This window comes from Carettochelys insculpta, chromosome 6 (genome assembly GCF_033958435.1).
Source record: "Carettochelys insculpta isolate YL-2023 chromosome 6, ASM3395843v1, whole genome shotgun sequence".
Lineage (NCBI taxonomy): Eukaryota > Metazoa > Chordata > Testudines > Carettochelyidae > Carettochelys > Carettochelys insculpta.
The window spans coordinates 30,714,920-30,736,955 of NC_134142.1; the positions used below are offsets into that span (position 1 = coordinate 30,714,920).

Consider the following 22,036-nt stretch of genomic DNA (forward strand, 5'->3'; position numbering starts at 1 on the left):
GTTCTTAGCTGTAGATTTTTTTTTAATAAAAGAAAAATGTACTTTCTATATTTAAATGATAGCATCGGGTAAAGGTTTGGTGTGGGAGGGCTGTGGCCAGGGAGATGGGGGTTTAGAAGTTAGGACACGGGTTAGGTGTGGGGGGGCTGTGACAAGGGAGATGGGGGGTGCAGCAGTTAGGGCAGGGTTTGGGATGGTTGGGGTGGCTCAGGACAAGGGTTGGAAGGCCCTAAAGTGAGGGCAGAGGGGGGAAGTCTCAGACCTGGAGGATGAATGGCATGGGAGGACTCAGGGCAGGGTTTGAGGGTGGAGGAGTGAGGGCAGGGGTTGTCTCACAGTAGGATTTGGGGAATGCAAGGTAGAGGATTGGAAATGTAGTGGGATTTAGGGCGGGGGGGATGCAGAAATCCTGACAAGGGGTTGGGGGTCTGTAGGGCAGGGAGTTCAGTGCAGGGGGCTGGGAGGTCCAGGGGTGCTTCCCAGGGCTGGCTGTGGCAATGAAGGTAGCACTGATCTGGGCGAAGGACAGCAGGGCTGTGTTGTTTGCCTCTGCTGTCTAGTCTGGAGGGTGGGGGCAGGACAATAATTTCCAGCCCCCGTGTCTACTTGGGAGGGGCAGGCTCAGCTGCAGGTCCCGGTGTCTCTTCTGTGGGGTTATCCTGTAGGCCCAGCCTCTGTGCGAGACGCTTGTCCCAGGGGGGCCCAGGGCAGAGGGTTTGGTGGTGGTAGTGGGGGTAGGGGCACTTACCCTGTTCTGGTAGCCAGGAGGATAGAGCCCCAGGTGGCCACTGTGTTCCTACTGTGGCTGCCGCCAGTGGTGAGTCAGAAGTATGTTGTCTCTCCTGTTTGTGCCCCTCCTTTTCCACACTCCTGAAATTCATCAGGTTCAAGCACTCCTCATTTTTCTGATGCAGCCAAACCCCAAACTTGATTTAAGTCTGGATAAGAGGAAGATGCATAACAAATTTGGTGGTCCTAGCTCATATAGTTTAGGAGGAGTTCTTGAACAGACAGGCTCACAGGCACATATAATCTAAAATATAGATATGTGTTAAGTGGAATTTTTTTATTATAAGGGGATGCATTTGTTTCTCTCCCCATCTCTGATAACTACGACTGTGTGCAGTAGCTGTGATGGAAGTGGGCTCTCTGTGGCAAGTTACAATAATAATACTAAAATGCTTTTGATTGATAGAACTCAAAGCACTTCTCAGATGTAGAAACTGGAGCACGGGGAGGTGATGTGACTCACCTGTGAACACGCAACAGATCATTAACCAACCTATAATCAGCTTGTGTTTCCCAACTCCTTGTCTCGTGTTACGTTCACTGGACTGTGCAGCTGCTTGGTTGTGGGTCTATTAAAACAAACAAATTCCAAGTCATGGTGGTTGGTTGATTTGCTTCTGGTGAATGAGATACAGAGGGTGCAAAGGTGTCCCCTCTGGAATGTGTATGCTGCTGATTTTGGCACACCCTCTTATCACTTGTGTGTAAAATGATCCCCCCTGTGGCTCATTGGGCCATTTGTACGCCTCTCACTATGAGAAAACACATATGCAGTGCTGAACAGGGCAGAGGAGAGTGCTGCCAGTGCAGAATAGCATGCCAGAGAGTCTGCTTAGAGAAAGTGCTCTCATGTCCTCACAGAGACAGAGGAAAGTTTAGGGAAGACGCGTAGGAGGGAGGTGGAGTGACAAATGTCTCTAAGTTGGTTGTAAGCCATTGAAAATTGACAGAGAAGTATTTTCCCAGGCAGTAATAACTCTTAAATTCAGTTTATATGGAGCATCAATTGAAAATAAAAAGAAGAACATATTTAGCTATGTAGCAGAGGTGTTTGTGTGCATAGGACTAAGCATACATGATCATGGTACTTGTGACCTCCTAACTGTTGCGTTCAAAATGGGAACTAGTTTAATTCTGTTTGTGTTTAGTAAAGTGGGGGAAGAATGTCTGATGACCCTGAGCAGAGCAGGCCCGTGTTTTCAGTGCTTGATAGAGCCTTTCCAGCTAGCCAATTGTCCTGCTATCGAATATAATTTCCAGGGTAGAAACTATTACTTGTGTTACTGCTGTTCAACAAACTGGGTATTATGAATTGGAGAGCAGTGCATCATTTATGGAGTTATGAGAAGAAATTGGGTAGTTTAGATTTGTTACAGCTGTTCAAAAGCCTTTGCCACCAACAACCTTAGCTCTGAAAAGGGAAAGGACAACATTTGGTGTATCATGGTAGGTGTGATCCTAACGACAAACTGCTGTGGTGCAGAATGCTCATGCATTTGGAAACTTCTGTCTCTTTTCCCCTGTTTCTTTCTGAGGTGTGTGTTCATTCCCCCTCTTAAAATGTAACCATAAACTATCTGAAAATAGTGAGGGCAATTCACTTGTCTGTGAGGGGCTTGTAGGTGAAGAAACTAACACCACAAGCTGACTTTCCTTGTCTGCTAGATGTGTCCTATAGAGCAGCTGAGAGATGGTATGACCTGTGTCCTGGGTGGGAGGAGAAGGGGAACATTGCAATTGCTTAATTAGGGCAAACCCCAAAGAAGGGGGCAGACAGTCCTCAAAACTGGGGCTTATTTTAATAATTAGATTTACCGTGCCAGCAAGAAATCAGCTTATGCAATACCTTCCCTGTTACCCAGAAACCAGAGGTGTAGCCGTATTAGTCTGTAGATTCACAAATAAGCTGTCCTGTAGCACTTTAAAGACTAACAAAATTATTAGCTCATGAGCTTTTGTGGGTAAGAGCCCCATCTTCAGATTATGCCAGAAATACAGTTCCCTTAGGCTGCAAGACAGCTAAATCGAATATGATGAAGATTACAGAAAATCTTGTTTATCATATAAAAATTCTGCCAAGTCAAAAGGTTGAACATGCTGCCTCCCAGGTTAATGAATATTTTAGATCTTATTCAAATACACACTTACACCAGTTTCTGTAAACCAAACTAAAATTTATTTGAAAAGAAAAGGGAGTATTGGTGAAAAGATCATTATACACGCAGACATAAATAGCATTCTTAGTTTCTTTATCATGAAGACTGAACTTACAAATGTACAATTATGTATAAAAAAATTTTAGAGATTACAAGTCTACTCAGTCCTATTTCTTGTTCTGCCAGTCACTCAAACAAGCTTGATTACAATTTGCAGGAGGTAGGCTGTCTACTTCTTGCTTTCAGTGTCACCTAAAAGGGAGAGCAGGCATTTACATGGCGCACTTGTAGCTGGCACTGCAAAATATTTACATTCCAAATGCATTAAAAATTTGTATGTGCCTTCATGCTTTAACCACCATTCCAAAGGACATGTGTCTACGCTGATGATGGGTTGTTCTTGATAACAGTGCAAGACATTGTGGACTTATGCATATTCATATTTGTCATCTGAGTTAGATGCCACCAACAGAAGGTTGGTTGATTTTATTTATTTTTTGGTTTTTTGGTTTCTGAGTTTCTGCATGGGAGTGTTACTCCTGTAAGACTTCTGAAAGCATGCTGTATGCCTCATTCCTCTAAGATTTTTGGATAGTACTTAAGATTCTTAAACCTTGGTCAAGTGCTGTAGTTTGCTTAAGTAATCTTAAAGTAATCCTTGGAAGACCCGCTGGGGTCCAGTGCAGGTGGGAAAGCATGGGTGTGTTAGCAGTGCCTGTGAGGCGGGGCGGTGGGGAGAGGAGGAGCAGATGGAAGCCAGGAGGCTGTCATTACAGAGTGCCTGGTTAGCTCAGTTGGTTAGAGCATGGTGCTAATAACGCTAAGGTTGTGGGTTCAATCCCTGTATGGGCTACAGGGTTTGTCGGGGGGAGGGATAGCTCAGTGGTTTGAGCATTGGCCTGCTAAATCCAGGGTTGTGAGGTTGATCCGTGAGGAGGCCATTTAGGGATTGGGGCAAATAGATGTCAGGAATGGTGCTTGGTCCTGCTGAGAGGTCAGGGGATTGGATTAGATGACTTCCCAAGGTCCCTTCCAGTTCTAGATGTGAATCTGAATCTCACATTGGTAACTTCTTTTGTATTTTGTCAAATCCTCCATTTTTATAATGAACATTTCGGGTCATCATCCAAGAATACTATAACATGAAATATGTGGCAGAATGTGGGTAAAACAGAGCAAGAGACATACAACTCTCTCAAGGAGCTCAGTGTCAAATTAAATACATTTTTTGATGAAAATTATCAGCATGGAAATATGCTGTGGTATACAAATGTTTAGTATATCTGGCAATAAATACTGGCTACAAAAGTGCCCCGTGAACACTGGTTCTCACTTTTCGATGTAAACGAGAAGCAGGCAGCAGTATCTCCCATCATTGTAAACAAACCTGTTTGTCTTACTGATTGGCAGATGAAGTAGTAGGACTGAGTAGACGTGTGGGCTCTGAAGTTTTGCTTTGTTTTATTTTTGAGTGCAGTTGTGGACCCCCCCCCCCAAAAAAAGTTTGTACTTGCAGTTTGCGCTTTCATGGCAAAGAGATTTCACTTTATTAATTTTATGAAGTGAATCGAAAAATACCATTTCTTTTCTTATTTTTACAGTGCACATATTTGTAATTAGAGTAACATACAGTGAGCACTGTACACTTGGTATTCTGTGTTGTAACTGAAATCAGTATTGAATATGTAGGAAAACATTCATAAATAATAAATTTCAGTTAATACTCTATTGCTTAAGTGTGACTAATCTCAATTTTTTATCTTGATTAATCTTTTTCAGTTAATCATGCTTAATTGACAGCCTTAGTGTGAATGTAAACCTCTCCTTTTGATCTCTGAATTAACAGAAAATAGCAATAGACAGGAACTGTTGGTTACGTTATCAGCCTCTATGAATGTATGTGTAAACACCCAAAAACACCTCAAACATTATCTATTTGTATTTCTCTATTGGTTGAATCTGGGTCAGGAAACTTGCTAGTTGTATAATCCTTTCTGGCCCTGTGTCACAGCTGGACTTGCCTGCCTTGTTTAAATCTGTAAAAGTGTGCTGCTGCAAATGGGGTTCCTGCAGTTTCTCAGGAGGAGTATGGTCAGATTTCAGTTGCAAATTGTCCCCTGCTCTGTTAATCATAAAATTGTAGGACTGTAAGAGACTCTGTGAGGGTGGACTACCTAATGATGAGGGTTAATTACCTAATGATTTCTATCCCTCCTGAAATAAGGACCTGATCCAGGGTACAGTGAAGTCCATGGAAGTGAACACCTTGGGCAAGCAAGTCTTTCCTTTGGCTGGGTTTTGTATCAGTTCTTTTATTCTGGGAGGGCAGAGCTTACTGGGGAGTGATCACTCCTGATTAACATTGCATTCATGCTTTAGAGCAAAGATGTGAGTGAACGCTAAAAATTGTTCAGCAGGCCCTGGAGACTCTGTGTTGTGGTGGTTTACCAATTATTTGTTGGAGAGAGAAGCTCCAGTATGTTATCACAAGTGTCTCATCAAAGATGCTAAAAGAGGAAGACAGTGTACATGGAGCGGTATTTGGTCCTAGAATTTTTCCTGGACAAGGGAGGACTGATTTGGGTCTGTGGTGGAGATGGATCTAATGTGGAGGCAGTGTTGTCTGATCAGAATTGTCCACACTCCTTTGTGGCTCCCACCTGACTAATGGAAGCCTGGAGCAAAAGAGAGAACCCGCCTCCACAAGGTCAGGCTGAGGATATGTGTATCTCTGACTGCTACACCAATTTAGGTGCCAAAGTTGCAGTGACTGTTTTTTTGGTAGGAAAAAATCCTCATGTTGTCTTAGTAAGATGGCCACCGCTGTTCCTACATTCCAAGCAAAGTTTACAACACTGATAAGCCAGCTTGTCTGTTTTGTCTTGTGTAAAATGCTGTGACTAGACAAACCTCATTATATTCTAATTAGAACAGAATACTAACCAGATATCTGTTCTGGCTTTTCAGGGATTTAGATACAGTTATCCACTGGAACTCAATTATAGTTTGTTACAGTGAAGATGATAGTGCATGTTTTGGAAGAGCCACAGGCCTGTTTAATTTGTCCTCCAAAGCTGCTTTTTGTTAAGATTCTTTTACAGCAGTCTTGTGAAAAGCACCACCACCGTCATCAGCTCTCCACACGGGCTGCTACCATCAGTGGACATTTTAAGTGTGTAACATTTATTTCTGCTTTGTTTTTTATCATTTCTGCTGTCTCTATTTCTGAGCCCTCTCACCCAAGCTTTGCCAGGAGCAACTATATGCCTAGCCCATGGTCCCTAGCTAGAAAATTTTCCTTTGTTTTCTGGACTTCTGTTGCTGCTGGAGCAGTTGCTGTCATCAGAGGTCTTCCCTTACAGTGGAACAGCAGTTTTGGGACTTTTTGGGTGATAACGCCAATGGCTTTCTCTGTTAATGGATGGGCACAATGAAATTTATCCCGTCTTTACATACTAGACCATCACTATTCTGCACACTCCCCATCTCCAGACAGTGCCATGAAAGTTACAATGCAGCCACGCTCTTTAAAAGGCAAAAGTGATATTTTGTCTTTGCTTTTGGGTAATACAGGACAGTAGGCGTTTCTGAGAAATTAGAGAGAAACAGCCAATTTGTAGTCCAGTAACTTAAAAAAATTGATCTAAAAATAGTTTAAAATACCACATCTATTTCTGAGTTCACCTTCAACATTTGTGGTTTTATAGACACCTTTTCCCATCTTCTCCATGACTTCATAGTATGTAAGATCCCCTCCCCACCAAAGGCGAAATTAATTAAGGGCTCAGTCTTGCAGACATGTATGGGAGCATCTCACATGCATGAGTATTTGCAGGATTAGACACTGAGCACCAGATTTTTGAAGGTATTCAGGTGCCGAAAGATTCCGGTCCAATGACAATTAGGTGCCTACATTTTTAAAAATCTCAACAGGTGCTTAACTTCAACTTCAGGAGGGCACCTATATCTCTTTTACAAATCTTGTCTTGACTAGATATTCTGGGGAAAAGCCTGAAATTAACTAATATATTCACAAGGTTGCTGTCCAATGCACAGTGAACCAGAAAATCACAGAGAATTTTTTTTGTAATTGCTAGTTATTTCAGATATTCCTTATAAACCCAATAAGTTTTGCAAAGTCAGAATTCTAAGGTTGATTGTGTCCTTAAAAAGCAAAAACAATATGTCTGTGCAAATGTGAAGACTGAAGGAAGTACATCAGACAAGGAGAGATTGAGCACAAGGCAGGCAAAAATTCCTGTATTTTTGTCCCGAATCCTGCGTGAAAATTTTCGATTGCATTAGACATGTTCCAAAGTGCATCTACATCTGTTCCCCATCTTGTAAAATTAATATATACTTCACATTTAATGAAGACTAAAGCTTGTGAAAATGGGATGACGCTAAGTATCATTGCTGCCAGGGTTGACGTACATGCTATATAGGAGGATTTTGTAAAAACAAAGAGTTACCCAGATGAAATAAATGGTTCAGCTGCCATCTTTCAGTATTTAACAGCTGATGTTTACAGGTGTGGGTGTGTCAATTCTTGGCACCCGAGACTTTTTAAAACAGAAGCGTAGTGGCTAATCCTCCCCTTGTTTTTTCAGATGACATTTTAAGTAACCCTGGCCTGCGTCTTCTCCCGCTCCCACCTGCACACATGAATCTGAATAAGTATTTTTTCCAGAGCCCTCTGATACAAACCTAAAAAGAGTGGGTCTCTCTTTGCATTCCATTTTCCTTCGTGGTCTCCTGCCAGTGGTAAGTTCTGGTACAGAGGGTAACTAAATGTAAGGCCTGAAATCTAAACAAAGGGGGATCTGCTCAGAAGTTCTTGTTGTTTCTTGTTTGTTTTTTGTTTTGTCAAAGATTGGATAGAGGAAAGCTTGCACGTTGTCTGGGTCAGGCTGAATTCCAGCCCAGGGGGATGGCGTCCTTTCAAAATATTGAGAAACCCAACTCTCTTCCAGCTTGTTGTTTGCCCGCTGCTCTGCATTTGGCAATAAGCTTTTTGGCAAAGCACAGGGAAGGAAAGTGCAAGGTCATTATGTAGAGATGAATGTAGATGAGCTTAAGTTGGACTCCCTGAGCTTTTGATTTATTGGGAGCTGTGATCTGTCTTTGATAGTTCCTGTCTCCTGTGAGTGGCAGGCAGCCAAGAGCCTGGCTCTCAGGAGAGGGGAAACCACTTCTGTTAGGGATGGTGAGAGTCAGGCAGCCGCTCCTGACAGGAGCGGTTTCCCTGCACCTGTCAGTGGCGGCAGCCACTCCTGTCAGGGTGGCAGCCTGACTCTTGTCTCCCCTGACAGGAGTGGGAAGTCGCTGCCCTGACAGGACTGGTTTCCCCTGCTGCATGGTCAGTTTCCCGGCTCCCCTGAGTAGTGGGCAGCCGCAGCCAGGTGTCAGAACCGCCCCCCCGCCCCCGCCACTCAGAGTTACATTAACCTGAGATTCGCACGACTTGAATGTACATATCTTAGGGTTCTACTGTACATGGGAATATCCATGGTACTTTTTTTTAAAAATTTTCTGTGGTGGTCTTGGTGTGTTCCATTACCAGCATTTGTATATTAACCATATAATCCTGGATTCACAAAAGTTCTGGAGCATGTGCTTAATTCTTGTTTATTACGGTAGGACATAAACACAGGTGTTCATGATTCTGTGAGTAAGGATGATTCCTCGAACTGTGACCGTGATGATTCTTGTCAAGTAGCCTAAGTCTATATTTTTATTTTATTTTATTTTATTTTTAATTTTTTCCTCATAAGCTCAGGAGCATCAACTCATCTAAAGGCTTGTGTACACACACAATTAGACTATTGCGAGTTGGGATGTCAAACTATGCCACATTGGCCTTGTAATATGATGAGGGATTCTGGGCCAACCCGAGAGAACCAGTCCTGGGCCACTTACAGCCCAGGCTGGGATTTCCTTCTCAATAAGGCAAACCAAGCCAACCACACACACATTTCTGCCAGCCTCATCACTGGTCAGCCAGAAGCTACACAAGCAAACCCACAGATTCTCCAGCTGCTCCTAATGCCCAAACCAGCAACCTTCCTTACTCAGGGGGTAGGTTATGAAAACTCATTTCACCAAATTCACACAGATTCTTCCAGGCCCCAAAGGGACGAGCCACATCCCCAGGTCAATATATACTTTGCTCTTATCTGAAACAGCACACTATGCCAGTCCTTTAGAATCTAAAATCTAAAGGTTTATTCACAAAGGGAAAAAAAAATAGGGTGAGAGAGAAAAATTGTTAGTGATACATTACATACATCAGTTAAAGCTATTGATGCAGGCCTGTGATGTTATAAGCTGCTATCCTTGAAAATTTCTGAAAATACACCCCACTAGGGATTGGTGCTTAGTTCATGCAGACTTAGTTCAAGATGACTGAAGAACAAGAACAAAATGGTCACTGCCAGGGTCATACATATAGAGTTGTCCTGTGGAGGGAAAAATCCTGTCGTCGTCGTCTTCACCTGATCAGGTGGCTCATTGTGGCATTCTGCCATTGGCTGCATCTCAGGTAGCAAATCCCAAATTCCTTAGAAGTGTATTTGATGTCTGAGCCTTTGTTTTAGTCTATCATCCTGTCTGGGAGGAGACCACAGCTCCAGTTGTGAGTCCCCAGCTCTAAAACATTTGCAGTTCAGATGTATAGCCAAAATCTATTACTTTACAAACATGGCACAGAGATACAGGTAGCATGAACAGATTCAGTGCACTGTCAGCTTTCATTAGGCACCTCACTTGGTCGTCTTGGCACAAGATTTAGTGCAAGCTTAAAAATCCAGTAACATCACAGGCCTGCTGAGAGCTAACTGTCCATGGGTATGTTAGAGCGCTTTCATCAGACTTGCTCATAGCACCTTAAGGAGCTGTTAATGTGCATCAGCAGGGAGTAAACGGTAGAGCTGGTAACTTGAGTAAAAGTACAGCTGTTTTTGGGTGGAATGTACTTAAGTACAAGTTATCAGTGTCCCTCTGGAAAACTGTTTAAGGAAAAAGTGCACATGCATGCACAAACACACACACTTGTCATATCTAAATTGTATTCAAGTATCCAGAAATAAAAGCAGCTGCACTTTTATTCGTGTAACTTTTTGGGTACTTTCTCCACCTCTGGTAAATGGATAGCTGGATTGCAGCAAGCAACCAAGTGCAGGGTAGAGTCACACCCCAGTTTACAATTGCATTTGCTCTGATCCAACTGACAGAGACCAAAAACTACAAGAACTTTACCAAATATTCATAAACCTGAATTACCCACCAGGAGAAGTAAAAAAACAAATCGACAGGGCCAGACGCGTACCCAGAGACCAGCTACTCCAAGATCGGCCCAAAAAAGCCAAGAACAGAACACCACTGGTCATCACCTACAGCCCCCGACTCAGACCACTGCAACAAATTATTAAAGACCTACAACCTATTCTTAATCAGGATGCTACACTCCAGAAGGCCCTGGGTGACATGCCTGTTCTCTCCTACAGACAACTTCCCAACCTCATGAGGATCCTTACTAACAGCCACAGCCTATACCCCAGGAACACCAGTCCTGGAACCTTTCCCTGCAACAAAGCCCGCTGCCAGCTTTGTCCACATATCTTCTCTGGAAATACCATCACTGGACCTAACCAGGTTACTCACAGAATCACGGGCACTTTCTCATGCTCGTCTACTAACATCATATATGCCATCATGTGCCAACAATGCCCAGATGCTTTGTATATTGGACAGACTTCTAACTCCCTCAGACAAAGGGTCAACGGGCACAAAACAGACATCAAAACACTCCAGATCCACAAACCAGTTAGTCAACATTTTAATGGAATGGGGCATTCTGTCAATGACCTAAAGCTATGTGTGTTACTGAAGAGAAATTATCGCACCGTTTTAGAAAGAGAAGTGGACGAGCTGACTCTTATATTCAAATTTGGCACATTAACACACGGTTTAAATCGTGATGGGAACTTTCTGAGTCACTATAGGGGCTCGTCTGCATACTTGGCTCATTCTAATTCTTGATCTTCCCCCCCACCCCTCCACTCTCTGATTTGCTCACCTTGGTTATCTTTTTCTGATTTGTCCTCCTTGCTTACTGTTTTGGGTTCTCCGTGTCTTAAATATTGAGTCTGTTCTGGTCTGGCTATGGTCTGAAGAAGTGGGTCTGTCCCACGAAAGCTCCCTGATATGCTATTTTGCTTGTCTTTAAAGTGCTACTTGACTGCTTTTTGTTTTGATAGTGTTTAGACTAGCACGGCTTACTCTCTCTTACTACCCAGTTTGCTGCTGTCTAATGGGGTATATAGACAAACCCTGGGTTAAATGAACATTCCCACCCTATCCCTGCGGCAATCTGTGATCAGAGATCTGTGCCTTCATGTCTTAGAGCTTCTTGTGGTGCCCCTGCTGAACATTATCATGTGGGAAATTATTAGTTGCATTAGAAAACTGCCCCTTGTCTCCCTCTTGGTCAGTGTTGCTGTGGAATTCAGGAGAGAGAAGATTTTTTTAATAAAGGATATATAGTTTGAGTTTTCTTAAAATGTTTCTCACCATTTTTCAAATAAATCCATATACTTGTGTGTGAACGTAGTGGCACATACAGACAGCCAAAAGACATTTAGAGAGGAAGGATGGTCTGGTGCTTAGAGGCTTGAGTCTCGGGTAGAGACAGGGAGATGACTGAGAAAAACGGCCCTTTACATGTGTTACGTTTGTCAGCTCTAAACAAAAGCATGGACCCAGGCTTCCATTTGGGGAAGCAGAGAGAAGCGTAACAGCCAGGGCTAGTGTTTGCAGGAGAGTGCAGCTGACTAAATGAGAACATGTGTGCTGTGCTAGGATGATAGCTCATCTCCTTTCTCTTTCCAGGTGGTAAAACATAGTACAATGCCCTGCACATGTCTCAGGGTGATTTGTATGGGAATTCAGAGATAAATGTGTAAGAAGTTTGTGGTGCCACTTAGTGTGTGCCAAAGACTGAGAAGAAAATTCATTTCTGTGATCCGAGCAATACAACGGGGCCACAACCAACACCGGCTCCTCTTAATAACTAAATAATAGTCCTCTGCAGCAAGCAGTGAATTATGTACATTCATTCAATAGTAAGCAAAGACCTGTTGGCGTCAAACAAACAGCTCAGTTTCACCCAGTTAAAACTGGAAGTAAAGTCATGCGAGGGGGTCAGGTGTCTCCATTCCTTTTGCTCTGTCTCAGCACCTACTGCAGCATGTGTTCCAGTGCTTCCTGGTGCTATTCTTCAGCATAACTTGAAGGGGGTGGTTTTTTTTTTTCTTTGAAGAATATCCTGTTTGCCTGAGGTGCTTAATTAAACCTGTTATTAATGGAAATATTGAGCATGCATCCCCATAAATGGAAGTGAAGAAATGAACGGAGGTTAATGGAGACTGATTAGGAAATCTTATTAAAGAATAAAGACAGATTTTAGCCTTGGAATTACGTGTCCTACTCTGAATGGGATGAGGGAGGGAGATACTCTTGTTAACGATTTAGACGTTATGGAGCCATCGTTGGCAGGCATATGGCCCCTTTTATACCTGCACATGTGTGGGCATGAAGAGACAGACCTCGAACATCTCAGATCACAGTAGACATTGGCAAGAGCTAGTGGGATAGATCTAAAATTTCCCTCTGACTAAAGAAGCAGCAGTCATGATGTCAGCAATGGGAAGGTGGTACTTGATGTTTTTCCACTGCAAAAACCAGCCTGTGGCAGGGAGCCTGTCAGAGTGTCTCAGACGCAAGCTTATGCTGCTAGGCTGACAATAGCAGTATGGGTAGTCCAGCTTGGGCTGGGAGCCTAGGCTCTGAGACCTGGTGAGGAGGGAGGATCTCAGAACAGAGGCTCCATCCTCTAGCCCAAGCCCAAATCCTGCAGTGCCATGTTTAGCCCTGGGGTGCAAATCTTGTGAGCTTGTCAGTCAGTTCCAGATCAGAGACTCCCTGTTGCAGATCGTCTTTTGCAGTTTAGATGAACCCTAGAGGAGGTTCACTGGAGAGTCGCTGTGTTTGCAAGCAGGGGAGTGTTTGCTTAGGGAGGTGGATGTATGGAGCTGTCGCTTTGAAAACTCCATCGTGGTTCAATTAAATAGAAATACCACTGGCCCTTCCACCTTTTTTCAGTCCTTATCAGCTAGCTCCTCACTGTCAGTCAGTACAGGTAGGGGATAGTAGTCATAATGTGGTTCTGATCTGCATTCCAGAGTGGACTGATGTCCACATGCTGTTTAAGTTCATTCAGTGCTGTTACAAACCTGGACCCCAATACCATCATGTCCTTTTACTCCTAATGGTTCCTGCCAATATTGCTCTCTGCTGCTGTGTGAATCTTCGTCCCGGTTCTGCTCTGAACAGATGTGGCTGCAGAGTAGGTTGCAGCACTGATAAGCCTGCAGGTGGCTGCCACTGCCTGGCATGGTATTTGTAGTCAGCTGGATTTAATTTTACAGTGCCAGCAGCCAAAAAACTAGACATACCCTGCAATGACACTTACAAAGTCTGTCAGCCTCATCTAGAGGAGAAGTTGGAGGTTGATTGGCTTCTTTAACTCCTCTTATTTATGTCCCCATGCTTTGGTGCTTTTATGCTCTCCAGCAAATCTAATAGTAAATCTCCATGTTTGTTCTGCAGGAGTATATTGATGCTCATCCTGAAACCATCATCTTGGACCCTCTTCCTGCTATCCGGACACTGCTGGACCGATCCAAGTCTTACGAGCTTATTCGGCGAATAGAAGCCTACATGCAAGGTAGGCCAGTGACATTTCATTTCAGAAAAGCCTGTTCATTGCATTGCAGGTTTGTAGCAGAAGGAATAGGGGGTTCCTGGTGTTGGATATGCGAGTGTGTGTAATGTGCAGAGGCTGCAGACACATTGCTTCATAGCAGAATTGTACCCAAGAATCTAGGCCTCTGTTTTTGAAGGGATGAAATTAGGGGTCGATCTAAGTACAACAAGGTGTGTGTGTATGTATGTGAGATGGGGAGTGTATCATAGTATTATTCTGAGTAGCAGCAGATATACTGTCTCTTCCTGCTCATTGGCAAATTGAAATTCTACAACCGCTAACAGCTTGTCATGGGAGTACTAAAGCCTGCATTTTAGGAAAAGTTTATTAAAGGGAGAACTATTAGAAATGGGCTAAAAGAATCCAAACTGGGAATTGAACAAGATGATTTGAGGAGCATTAGAATTGAGTGGCACAATTTACTGAATTGCTAGAGATGGAAAAAAAATATACAGGAACAAATTTGTAGTGTTGGTTAGTTACATGCTATAGTTTATTCCTTCCTGTTATTGTCACGTGGGCTGCATTTCCCTTTTTAGTGGCGATACCTTCTGGGACGGAATAATGACCTTTTTTGATTCCATTTTTGATGTTCCAACCTGATATGAAGGCAGCTTCCATGCTGCTTTCTTGGATTTTGATATATTAACCCTTTGTTTTTAGGAAGGATTAGCAAGTAAACTAGAAAGAACCTAACATTAGTATTATAGTGCTACCTTTTAGCACAGTCCATTCACAGATGATGATGAACTTTAGTTATATTATGGTCACTGTTACACTAAACTCTTCTACATCCAGCAGCCTCGGGACTTGGCTGTTGCCAGATATTCAAGTATTACAGATAACCAAGAGGATCCCTTTGCCGTCTGGGGTCTGCATGATAACAGCATTCGTCTCCCCGAAGTCCTTAGCATCCTGGCCCCTGGAATACTACCTCCACCTGCACAGCCTGCTCCATGTTCCCAGCAGCTCAGGCCCCAGCCCATGCTGCCTCCTTGTGCTCCAGCCACCTGTCCTGCCACACGTCCTGCTGGAGATAAGCAGCTCTCAGCAGCTCAGGGTAGGGGTGTGGAGGATGAGGTCCGGCTCCTTGTGCTCCGGCCACCTGTCTTGCCGCCCTCTCACGGGGTTCAGCAGCCCCCCCCCAGCAGCTCAGGGCCCAGGCTGTGCTGCCATGCAGGGGGCGGGGGGGAGCTGGTGCATGGCAGGGAGGTGCTCTTCCCTTCCCTCCTCTCCCCTGCTCCCTGGCAGTTGTTGCTGGGCAGCCCTGGAGCCTCCACAGTCCAGGCCCAGGGAGGGATGGTGTCTTGGCACTGTCCCTGCTTAAGAAGGGGAAGTGGCATTGTTGGCTTGGGCAGGACAGGATCCCTTCGCCTCCTGTGAGCAGCACAGCTTCCCTGGAAGAGAGAAGCCAGGCACTGGGAATAGTGCCTAGTGGCAGTGCCACGTATCTGAGAGTACCGATTAATTGAATGCTGGTTAAAAGATAGTTTACTGTATTTAGTAAATCAACTAATATAGCTGTTCAGCCAGCTCCTGTGAGTTAGGATTAAGTCAGCAATAGCCTCTCTTTTTGAGTGCTGTAGAAGTAGCTCCTCTTAGAGCCATTTGTTTATTGTTTGGAGAAGTTGCTTCTGTGAAGTATGTTCCGATGTGATCTTTGACTGGTTAATGTTTGTGTCATTCCATTGCTATCCCATTTCTCAGCTCAGACACTTGCCCTGTTGCTGTCTCTTGTAATTTTATTATTTGGGATATATATCCATACAGTTTGAATCTACGTTGTCTGGCTATCATCAGCATCCCAAGTATGTAAAAATAGACATGAATTGCTGTCTCTAACACACACTACAGTTACAGTTGGAGAAATGGCTTAATTAGTTTTCAGCTGTGTGTGTGCAGGGACGAGAGAGAAAAGGAAAAGCCACACTGAACCTATTGAGTTGTGTTATATTCTTAAAGTGGACAGATGTCATATTTTTATCTCTTGAGAGAATGAACAGGCAGAAAAAAATGGAAGCCATTGTTCAGAAAGGCACTGACCCATTTTTCAGTCTTGTGCCTTCTCATGTCTCCATGCCAGATAATGGCCACTTGATAAATGATGGTCCATCAGCTAATGCCTGGCTAGGGGCCATGCACTTGTCCTATGAGAAGCAGGTTGACCCACCGCCCATACTGGTCCAAATTATGATGAGGAGCTTCACCATTTGGACAGCGGGGAACCTTATGCTTTAACAGGTCAAAATGGATTGTGGAGACATCAATACAAATTCATTGTTAGGATAGTCATGAGTTTTTTGAATGCTTGGCAGTGACCTTGTTGTTATATTTGTATCGGAGCAGCACGTGAAGCCTTAATAAATGCTCTGGTTGGGGATAAGAGACGTACAATGGGCCAAATTGGAAAATTATTCCAAAAACAAAGTGTTTAAGGGACAGTTTAACTCTTTGTGAAATGACAAAGTAAATGACCAGTCTTGTTGCTATCGTGGGCAGTTACAGTGCCTTTCCCCCAGCTCTCCAAGTGCTTCTCAAACATTTGTTCATTCATTACAAAGCATGCAGGACTCTCTCCCAGCTTCACAGCGTGCTGGGCGAAGCAAGGCACAGAAAGCATAAGTACCTTAAAGAGGCGTGTGGTAGGAGCGTGTGGCAGGTGTTCTGGTGGGGGCTCTAGTCCTAGCCCCATGCTTCGGCATGGAGTCTTGTTGGGGCTCCAGTCCCAGCCCTGTGCTGCAGCTGGAGCTCTGCGGCAGGGGCTCTGGCTCCAGCCCCGTGCTCTGGTGGGGGCTCCCACTCTGTGCTGCACAGGGGCTGGTGGAGGTTGTGTTTCTGGCACCAGTTCCTGCCTTTCAGGTGCGGATCTGGCCCAAGCGCAAGCGCCTGGCTGCATGGGGGAAAGAGAGGCAGGGCTGAGCTCCTGCCTCCCGTGCCATTGAAAATCAGCTTATGTGCCAAAAGGCTTTTGCGAGCCAGCAGCTTTAATATCACTGCTATTATCCTGATCTATAGACGCTGAAATCAACTGCAATATATATGATTCGTTTTAACCATTAAATAACACCCTTCTTTTTTATTAGTAAATCTTTAGTTAGCTTACTAAAGATTGGCTGGAGCATGACATTTTGATCTGGGATGTGTCCCCTTTGGATCTGGAGGACCCTAATTTACGATTTTTAGGGTTTATAATAATTTCTCGTAGGAATCTGGGTGGTGCGTGAAGGGCTGGAGGGCCTGAATGGGACTCCGTGGCTTCTTAATAACGATTATAGCATTTTGAAAGCACATGTTCGATTAGACCATATACCAGTTGGGGTACATGATTCTATTTTGGCAGTCTTACCTGAGATTGGTACTGTTAGGTGTGTTCCATACCAGGCAGCGTGACAGTGACTTCTGTGATTTATTCTTGCTTTGAGCAGAGTGAAAGCAGGTGGGCTGATTTGATTCAAATCCTTCCAGGCCAACATTTAGTCACCAAAAGTTTAATGAAAAATTTTAGTACCACAGACAATCACAGTCTCTGGCATGTTCCCGAGACGCAGTCACTTGGGTTTAAAGTGCTTGGCACAGATATGTGAAAAGAAAAATAATCATCTAAAAGGGTGATTCCCTCTATGGGTTCAAGGTTGTGGCATTCACAGAGAGAAGGGATGGTGATCAGGGAGTTGTTACTGACACGTTGCAAAGGTTCTTGTATCTGAATGCAAGTCATGCTCGGGCTCAGTTTGATCTGCTCTGGCAAGAATTTTCACAGCTGGTATTCAGCTAGTGAGAATGATCTTCTCCAAACATCTGGGCTCTAGAGCTAATTGGATCATGAAGGAAGGATATTGGGGGTAGAAGGGAGAAGAAGACAAAATCTGGTTAGAATGTGAATGGGATGAGTAATTGAAAACTAACAATTTTGATGTGTTCTATTGAGTGCCTTATCCTGACTATATTTCCCTTCTTGTAGAGTGCAGCTGTCTAAGGTCAGGGTAATGAGGCAGTCTCTGACATCACTAGGCTTTCCCTTGTTAAGGGCCTTTGAAATTCAGATCAGACCTTTAAATTAAATATTAATTAAATACATTATATATTAATAATAAGCAGCACATGTTTGCTGGCAAGTTTTAAAGAAAGTTGTAAAATTAAAGCTAGTGGAAGTCAACTGCATTGATGGGAACTAGTTTCTTGCAATACAGGTTGAACCTCTCTAATCCAGGACTCTCATCCAGCAAACTCTGTAATCCGGCATGATTTTAATTAGTTGGAAGACCACTTATTGTGGATGTGGCCAAGATTCCCATGGTCCCAAAAAGTTTGTTTGCAGCCACCTGTCCTGGCTCTCACTGTTCTGTGCTGTTATTTACCTCTAACTTACTCCTAATATATATTCTGAGAATGCAGCAAGCAGTGGAAGTGTTGGTAATGTTGCTAGACAATATTGATCTCCCATTGTCTGCAAAGTCTCTTGTCTGTTACTGTTCTGGTTCCAAGGGTGATGGATGAGAGAGGTTCAACCTGTACTAAAACTACTTTTGCCAGCAGCAGCCCCTTCAGCAAGTGCCAAGAGAATATTTTTGCATTTGTTTAACTGGTTCAGCTTGAATGAACCAGTCATTGAAATTAAGAATGAAGTTTGGGTTTTAAAAACAAGAAAGCTGATTTTCTTCTTCCCACCTATAAGAGGAAGGTGGGGAGAAATCTAGGCATGAAAGGATGAAATATATTAATTGTTAAGTCTTGAAGGATAAGGTAATTGGAACCTATTAGATCAATTCACTACCTACAGATAATACATCCTTTGCTTAATAAATCAAATTAGTTTTAATACAAGGCCTACTCTCAGGGTAGGGGAGAGCTACAAATGCCATGAATACCCTTTGTAGCAGTGACAGAAATGCTGATTTTTTTTTTTTTAAGAAAAGGGTGACCACTGTATATGAAAACAGCGAAATTGTATGTATACATCTCGGATCCTGCCAATTTCTCATGGTCCATTTTAGTGAAATTCACAGGCACAAGATTTTTAAAATTAAATCTGAAATTCCATGGTGTCATTGTTGTAGAGGTCTTGACCAAAAAGGAAGTATGTCACAAGGTTATTGTAGGGGGGTTGCGGTATAGCTACCCCTACTTCTGCACAGCAGCTGGCATCGGTGTTGCTCCAGAGCTGGGCAGCTGGAGACCAGTAGCTTCTGACCAGGAATCGAACTCTGAAGGCAACTATCTTGAAGATGTCAGCAGCAGAGCAGTAAGGATGGCGTGGTATGGTATTGCCACCCTTACTTCTGCGCTATCACCTGCAGATCTGGGCCTTCAGTCAGCAGCTGCCGCATGACTGCCCAGCTCTGAAAGCAGCAGTACAGAAATAAGAATGACATGGCTATGGTATTACCACCTGTTACTTCTGCACTGCTGCAGGTTGGGTGCTGCTTTCGAGCTGGGCGCCCGGTCAGCATTACAACCCTCACTGTCTACTTGCCCAGCTCCAAAGGCAGTGCAGAAATAAGGGTGGCAATACCATGACCCTCCTACAATAAGCCTGCGTTCCCTCGCAGCTCTTTTGGGTCAAGATCCCCAGTTGGAGAAACACTGATTTCCCCCCTGAAATCTGTATAGTATAGGGTAAAAGCACACACAAAGCCAGGTTTAACAGGAGGATACCAGGTTTCATGGTCTGTGAGGTATTTTGCATGGCTGTGAATTTGGTAGGGCATGCGTATACTCACACACCGCTTTGCAGAGATTGCTCTTCCCTGCACTTCTGTCCTTCCACAGCTCAGGCCAGCTTCCTGTCTTTGTGTGATGGAAACAGAACATAGCCCATGCAGGATGTGGTTTAGCTACATGAAAGTGGCAAGGTGGTGCCTGAGGTACAGAGTGTGACAGTACCCAATGTGCAAAAAGTACTTTCTTCGCGCAGTCTCAGGGTGTATGGATTCACTGGTAAAAGGCCCACAGCTTTTGTGTAAATCACTGTGTGTTAACAAACAAGGAAGTTTTACCACTAACAAGACAAATGCTAAGTATCAGTCACATTGTTCTGGTGGTGCCCATCTACTAGAAGTTTCTGCACATATAAAAATAGCTAGAGGAGAACTGGTTGGCAATTTTCATTTGGACTTTTTTTTTTTTAAAGCTTATGAAAAATCCCTTGAAGAGGCTGTTAATTAAAATGAAGAGTCAGAGAGCGAGATGCTCCTTCCTCTGCTATATCTGGTACTGGCTGCTGCTGAAGGCAGAATATGGGGCTAGATAGTCTCATTTGGTATGATTCCTGTGTTCTCACCCCTCTTCCCATAAAATAATAATACTAACGCTGTAAGTAAGATTTAGGCAGCCAGAAAACTCTCTTATGTCAGATTTGAAGGATCCCCGGGATGCCAAAACTGACACATCTATATCTTCAAAAGTGCCATGGGATTTGTTTTTAATTTTATTAGTTGGTTATTAACAAGCTGTAAGTGAAAGTGAAAGGCCAAGTACAGCCTACAGCATTAAAGCTAGAAAAGGTGTAAGCCATTTTCTCTTTCATAATGCACCTGTTTGTCTGTGCCTTATATATTGAGTGTGTTCTGGTCTGGCTATGGTCTGAAGAAGTGGGTCCGTCCCACAAAAGCTCACCTAATAAACTATTTTGCTAGTCTTTAAAGTGCTACTTGACTGCTTTTTGTTTTGATAGTGTATAGACTAGCACGGCTTCCTCTCTGTTACTGTTTGATTGTGTGTTCATAACTGTTGTTTTTTTACTTTTTAACCACCTTACCTGGAGCTAATGAGATGAATAAAACACGAAATATATGAAAGAGAGGAAAGCTTTGTGCAGGGCCAGGGCTGTCACAATTTGGATGGGTATTAGTAGTGTGGGGCAGGGTCCTACAATTGTTGACACTCTTGAGTGAGCTCGAGTTTCAGTTTTAGCTCTGTTAGAGGGGTCAGATGCAGTCATGCTACTTCACTGTTTTAGACGGGTGGTGGTTGGAAATTCTAGACATGCTTGTGGCTTTTTCAACTATGCCATTAATTTCCTCCATCACAGCCTGGTAGTTTCATGGTGAAGGTGTACTAGTCTCACCACTAATTCTCTTCTCCCCTAGGAGATATTTTACATGCCCCATGCAAATTACTGCTCTGCAAGTCTGGTCCACAGAGAAGACTGGGTTTTGTTTTTTCAGCAGCTCTGCGTAGACAGCTGGAAGGTTCTCTTGTGTCTCACAGGAAAGGGAGGTTGAAGATCAGAAATCAGCTGTTACTCAGGACAGTTAACCTTAGCCAGGGCAGCGGCATTCCTGCAGAAGGGAATGTTGCTATTCCCACTCCTTTCATTTGCAGCTTGAGGATGCCATCTAAGCATTTGTTCCAGCTGGCCCTCTCACTGCCAGTCGATAGCGGTCAGTGAAATCCCTACTACATAGTGAGGAAAAAGTCAGTATCAGTGTGGGCCATGACCCAGATGTCAGTGTACACTAGGCTGCCTTTAGTGATAAGCCTGGCCCCACACTAAAGGGTCCTGGGATATTTTAACTCCTCAAAGTTTTGAAGCCAGCAAAAGGCCTTACTCAGCACCAGATGAGATACTGTCTACGCTGATGTCAGAGGTGTGACTAGCTAGGTCCTTGTGAACCTGCATCAGCACCAGGTAGCCACTTGAGTAATCATCCAGGGCTCTGGACAGGTCTTACAGTGAGAGGCAGAAGTAAGCCAGTGTGCCACTCTGGGAAGAAGGAGCTGGGCGCTGGGGCACACAGCTAAAGGCAAAGGAGTGGGACACTACCAGTAGGGCTCCCAGGGCTTCCTGCAGGCTGATGCACTAAGCAGCAGGCAGGCAGGTTAAAGGGGCCCAGCTGGGGACATGCCTCCCACTTCCCCCTGGGGTGCCAAGATTTGTATGCGGATGCCGCTTGCTGTTCCCCTTCCCGTCAGGCAGTGAGAGGAAAGCCCACAGCGCACACGCATTCCTCTCGGGAGGGAGAGGAGTGAGTGATCCAAGCTGTGAGCTTCCCTTTCACTCTGGGAGTGACAAAGGGGAACAGTGAGCAGCCTGCTGGTATGATTCTTTGGGTGGGTGCCTTCACCCTCCCTAAATCGTGCTCTTCTCCTCCTGTACCCCTTCCTATCCACACATACTCCAGCCCCTTGTCCTGAGCCCCTCCTCACACCCCAGCCCTGACTCCTGCACCCCCCTACACACCCAGATCCCTGCACTACCTCCTGCACACACCACCACTTCCCAACTATCTGCTCTGAGCCCCCCACTCTTACATTTCATATAGGT

General features: G+C 44.2%; 1 protein-coding gene across 2 annotated transcripts in view; it reads left to right on the top strand.

The window, feature by feature from the left end:
• Positions 1-22,036, top strand: part of ITPK1 (inositol-tetrakisphosphate 1-kinase) — a 199,042-nt gene that overhangs the window by 120,226 nt on the left and 56,780 nt on the right. For both annotated transcript variants that reach the window (XM_074996597.1, XM_074996598.1), the window contains one exon: positions 13,614-13,731. In XM_074996597.1, the coding sequence (XP_074852698.1) occupies positions 13,614-13,731 (118 nt within the window). The remainder of the gene's footprint in view (positions 1-13,613; positions 13,732-22,036) is intronic.